Source organism: Babylonia areolata, chromosome 29 (genome assembly GCF_041734735.1).
Source record: "Babylonia areolata isolate BAREFJ2019XMU chromosome 29, ASM4173473v1, whole genome shotgun sequence".
Classification (NCBI taxonomy): Eukaryota; Metazoa; Mollusca; class Gastropoda; order Neogastropoda; family Buccinidae; genus Babylonia; species Babylonia areolata.
The window spans coordinates 37,849,148-37,854,147 of NC_134904.1; the positions used below are offsets into that span (position 1 = coordinate 37,849,148).

General features: G+C 45.2%; 1 protein-coding gene across 1 annotated transcript in view; it reads right to left on the reverse strand.

Moving 5' to 3' along the window:
- The window catches only part of LOC143274783 (sulfotransferase 1A1-like), an 18,813-nt gene that overhangs the window by 4,737 nt on the left and 9,076 nt on the right, over positions 1-5,000 (reverse strand). Inside the window, exons 3-4 of the mRNA XM_076578710.1 lie at positions 3,137-3,315; positions 1,700-1,850 (exon numbers count right to left, since the gene is read on the reverse strand). Coding sequence (XP_076434825.1) covers positions 1,700-1,850; positions 3,137-3,315 — 330 coding nt within the window. The remainder of the gene's footprint in view (positions 1-1,699; positions 1,851-3,136; positions 3,316-5,000) is intronic.

Sequence of the window (5,000 nt, forward strand, 5' to 3'; positions counted from 1 at the left end):
TTATTATCCCGGCGTAAACCCTAAGGCCAAGAGATACAGACGCCTGCTGTATTGGCCAGAAACTTGGACCAACCTCACCTCACCTCACCTCACCTCACAGGCCCATAACTACAAAGTAGTCGTTGGGGGAAGCCTGAGGACCGCAGACGCAACCTCCCTTCTCCATCTGTCTCTGTCTGTCGGCAGCCGCCGGCAGCAGCTCACGTGTGTGGAGTCCGGTCCATTGTTTGATGTTCTCATGCCAGTTCTTCCGCTGTCTTCCTCCTCTTCTTCTTCTCCTCATGTCCTGCGTACCTGGTTCGATGTGTGTCCATGCCCATTATTGGTTTTCACAGTGAAGAGAGGTTCCGGGTCCACAGGTTCTTGTGTCACAACACTTTCAATTCGTGTAGGATGCTAGCTTGCGTCTACCATCAGTTTCAAGTTTGAAAGGGAGGTCCAACAAAACAACTCAACTCTCGTAAACAACTCTTCTCCATAACAACGCTCCGTTATGATGACGTTAACGCGTTGTCCTAATAGCGCACATCAAATTCAAGTGAAGCTCTGGTAGAAGCGGGAAGGAAAAAAACCACAAACACAAGCTCAAGCTTGGGCATTCAACCTCTCCAATCGAACGGGAAAGAGAGACGGACTGGTTTAAACACGTTACACTCTACCACGCATACCACTTCAAGAAGGCTGCTATATAGGGTGATCTGTTTATTACAATTGTATTACACAAGTTTCTACGACGGAGCTAGGTTGGGTATTACAGAACTCTCTCCATCAAAGGGGTGGAAAGAGAGACGTAAGGATTTCTGCCATTTACTCGAGATGAGTTAACCGACGCCTATACAGGTATTACTGCGACGACTACCACAATTCGACCGCGGCGCTAAGGTAGGGTTTTCGAACCAGTAGTTTATTTATCAGAGCGTTCTGTGTTGTTCTTAATCAGTGAGTTCTTCTAACGGCAGGAGTCGTGTCAGAACTGAAGATATTACCATGTTAAAAACATCATCAAAAACAGACAAACAAACAAACAAACAAAATCACACTTCAAACAAGAACACCACCACCAACAACAATAACAACAACACAATAACATCAAGAACAATATGCAACAACAACTAAACACAAGAGTTGTTTGGACAAAAACAAACAAACAGAAAAACAGAAGACGACGACAACAACGACGACGATGATGATGATGATGACGACGATGATGATGATGACGATGACGACGACGACGATGATGATGATGATGATGACGACGATGATGATGATGATGATGACGATGACGACGATGATGATGATGACGATGACGACGACGATAACGACGATGATGATGATGACGATGACGATGATGACGACGATGGTGATGATGACGATGACAACGACGATGATGACGACGACGACGATGATGATGATGAATACGATGACGACGACGATGATGATGATGACGATGACGACGACGATGGTGATGATGACGATGACGACGATGATGATGATGATGACGATGACGACGACGACGACGACGATGACGACGACGATGGTGATGACGACGTCGACGACGACGATGATGATGACGACGTCGACGACGACGATGATGACGACGATGATGATGATGATATGAAGAGGAGAAAGAAGTGGAGGAGGAGGAGGACGAAGAAGAACAAGGACATGAACAAAGAGCAAGAAGAAAGCCCCAGCTTACAACCACCAGTCATCATGACGTCGAAGAAGTGTCCCCACGAGTCTTTGTAAGCCAGCCTCCCCGTGTGCCCCGTCACGTGGTTGAAGAAGGACACCCAGGTGTCCTTGGGGTTACGCTGCAGGTAAATGACCTTCACCTTCTTCTCCCGTACCTGTGTGTTATCCACCAAACACGACAAACAGCACCAGACCAAGATGTTTGACAGTTTCGGTTTCACTTTCAGTTTCAAGGAGACAGTCCAAGTTTGTTGACAGACCCATGTACATTACACTACATCTGCTAAAAGAAAAAGAAAAAAAAGATAGAATATATTTTTCAAAGGTGCTGATGCTTTGCATAAACCCAGTGTGCGCTAGTCACGAACCTGGACCGCCTATCAGTAGCTATGTATAAAACATTGAAAGCTAAAATGGAAAAGAATAAGTTATTTTGATCCTGACAACAATATTGAAAATGAACATTTAATAAAACATTGAGGCATTTTTTTATTTATTCATTTAAAATTTCATATATATATATATATATATATATATATATATATATATATATATATATATATATATATATATATGAAAATTTAAAAAGTATCACAGAGCTGTAAAAGTTAATACTGTTACTTCTCAAGCAGTGAAGGCGGTAAAAAACAACAACAAAAAACAAAAAAACCTCACAGTGCTGAAAGAGAGCACTGTTGGTTCTCAGGCAGTAAAGGTTGTAAATAAGATATATTTGAAAAATAATAATTAAGAAAAAACAAAAAATCTCACAGTGCTGAAAGAGTTGACACCGTTAGTTTTCAGACAGTGAAGATTGTAAAAACAAAAAAAACAACAAAAAGAAACCAACCCTCACAGTGCTGAAAGAGTTAACACTTTTAGTTCTCAGGCAAGTGAAGGTTGAAAGAATCCTCACAGTGCTGAAAGAGTTAACATTGCAAGTTCTCAGGCAGTGAAGGTTGTAAAAAAAAATTTAAATAAATAAATAAAATAAATCCTCGCAGTGCTGAAAGCTGAAAGAGTTAACTCTCTCCATACGAACGGCGAAAGAAACGACGTTAACAGCGTTTCACCCCAATTACCATCATCAAAATATTGCAAGCGGAAGGCTCTTATACTGAAGAGGTGAATGTTGACAAAGAATACCACAATTCTTACGACGGAAGCTAAAGGTTGGGTCATTCAGACACCCACTGGACATCCGAGGGGTCTGTGTAGAGGAGAAGAGAGGACTGGCCGTACTGAGTGAGTTAACACTTTCAGTTCTCAGGCAAGTGAAGATTGAAAGAATCCTCACAGCGCAGAAAGAGTTAACATTGCAAGTTCTCAGGCAGTGAAGGTTGTAAAAAAATAAAATAAAATAAAATAAATCCTCGCAGTGCTGAAAGCTGAAAGAGTTAACACAGGTGTGCATGCTGCAAAGTCCTGGTGAAGCACTCACCTGTTTGGGCAGGTACTGGAGCTTGAGGTGGGTGTAGAAGAGACGGGGGCTGTCGGTAGTGGCTATGTAGTGCGGCCTGATGGGCGTTCTGTCCAGGAAGGACCCCAGCCCTGTCTTGAAGTACCTGTCCGTGCTCCCCGTCATCAGCATGTGCACGACTGACGTCACCCAGTGAGCTCCTTGACGGACAGAGAGAGAGAGAGAGAGAGAGAGAGAGAGAGAGACAGAGAGACAGAGAGACAGAGAGACAGAGAGAGACACGTGGATAAACTGACCGTCATTCGGTGAGACAATGATGGACACAGACCGAGACACGTGTGCAAACTGACGTCACACCAGACACGTGGACAAACTGATGTCACCCGGTGAGACAATGACGGACAGGGAGAGACAGGTGGACAAACTGACGTCACCCTGACGGACAGACAGACACGTGGACAAACTGACATCACCCTGACGGACAGAGAGACACGTGGACGAACTGACGTCACCCTGATGGACAGACACATGGACAACTTGCTTCACCCAGAGAGCCCAACCCCTGGCGGACAAGAGACAGAGACCCACATAGAGACAGACAGGAGACCAACAGACAGGGACAGACAGACAGATAGACAGACAAAACAGAAACATACCAGCCGCCGTGGCGAAGTGGTTAGCGTCGCGGACTGACGGCTGGGAGGACGCGGGTTCGAATCCCAGCGGAGGTGGGTTTTTCGGCCCGTGGCCGGCTCCTACCCAGAGTTGAGTGTGCTGTGGGCTTAAATGGGGAGACTGGGACCACACAGTCGAGTGTCATCCACTTCAAGGATGCGTCTTTGGGTGTGTTGCTCTAATTACCTGACCAACACTGCAAGTGTCTGTATCTCTCGGGCCTGGTTAACGCCGGGATATCATTATGACAGGAAGCGTAGAGTACAACCTTGTCACGCAGTCCCAAACCAAAATGGACCTCCATAGCAACATCGTCATCATCATCGTCATCCTCCTTCTCCTTCATCGTCATCAATATAAACAAAATAGTCTCAAAGTCTGTGACCTTTCATGCCCAGCTCTCATGGTGACCTCAGTTTCGATACCCCTCCACTTCCATGCTTGGGGTGAGTCCTGTCAATGTCGTCAGTGTCGGCAGATTCATGGGGGGGGCTGTTGTTTGAGGGACGTGGTGGCGGTCTCCACTCTGGGAGAGACGCTCACTCAGTCTGGCTCCGCGACTAAGCCATTATTGTCGTTAGTAGGGGGCTTAGTAGGTGGTGTCCTAAGTACGTTAAAACAGAACAGGCACCACTGAACACCACCGAAGTGACTCAGAAGCAGTGCAGGGTCTCCTCTGGTGTGTGGCCTCCGGGCGACCTAACATCGATGGTTCCCTGTGGACTGCCGACGTTGGAACTGCGCCGGACGAACCCGGGAGTGACCGTGTATGGGGGAATCTAAATGAGCGGCATGGGAGTAATGCCACTGAAAAAAAAAAGCGCTGATGATGGGGCAGCAAAAAAAAAAAAAAAGAAAAAAAAGAAAAAAAAAGAAAAAAAGAAAAAAAAAAGAAACAGAGACAAACAGAGTCAAAGTCAAAGTCAAAGTCAGTCAAAAGTATTTTCAATGAATGTCAGGCTCTCTGGCCCATGACATAGGTGATGATGGCATGTTCTATGTTCAGGGGAATGTTTGCAATTTTTTTGTAGCTTGCATCCGCAGTACATTTCACTGATTGCTTTGTCAACAACAAAAAATAGACAGCTTAACTAAACCAGATTGGTTTGTACTGGACAATAGAGACAGAGATCACGCAGACACAGACTTGACGCGCTGAAGACAAAATATAGTAAAAATGTTACATGCATTTGTGGTAAGCAATTCGGCT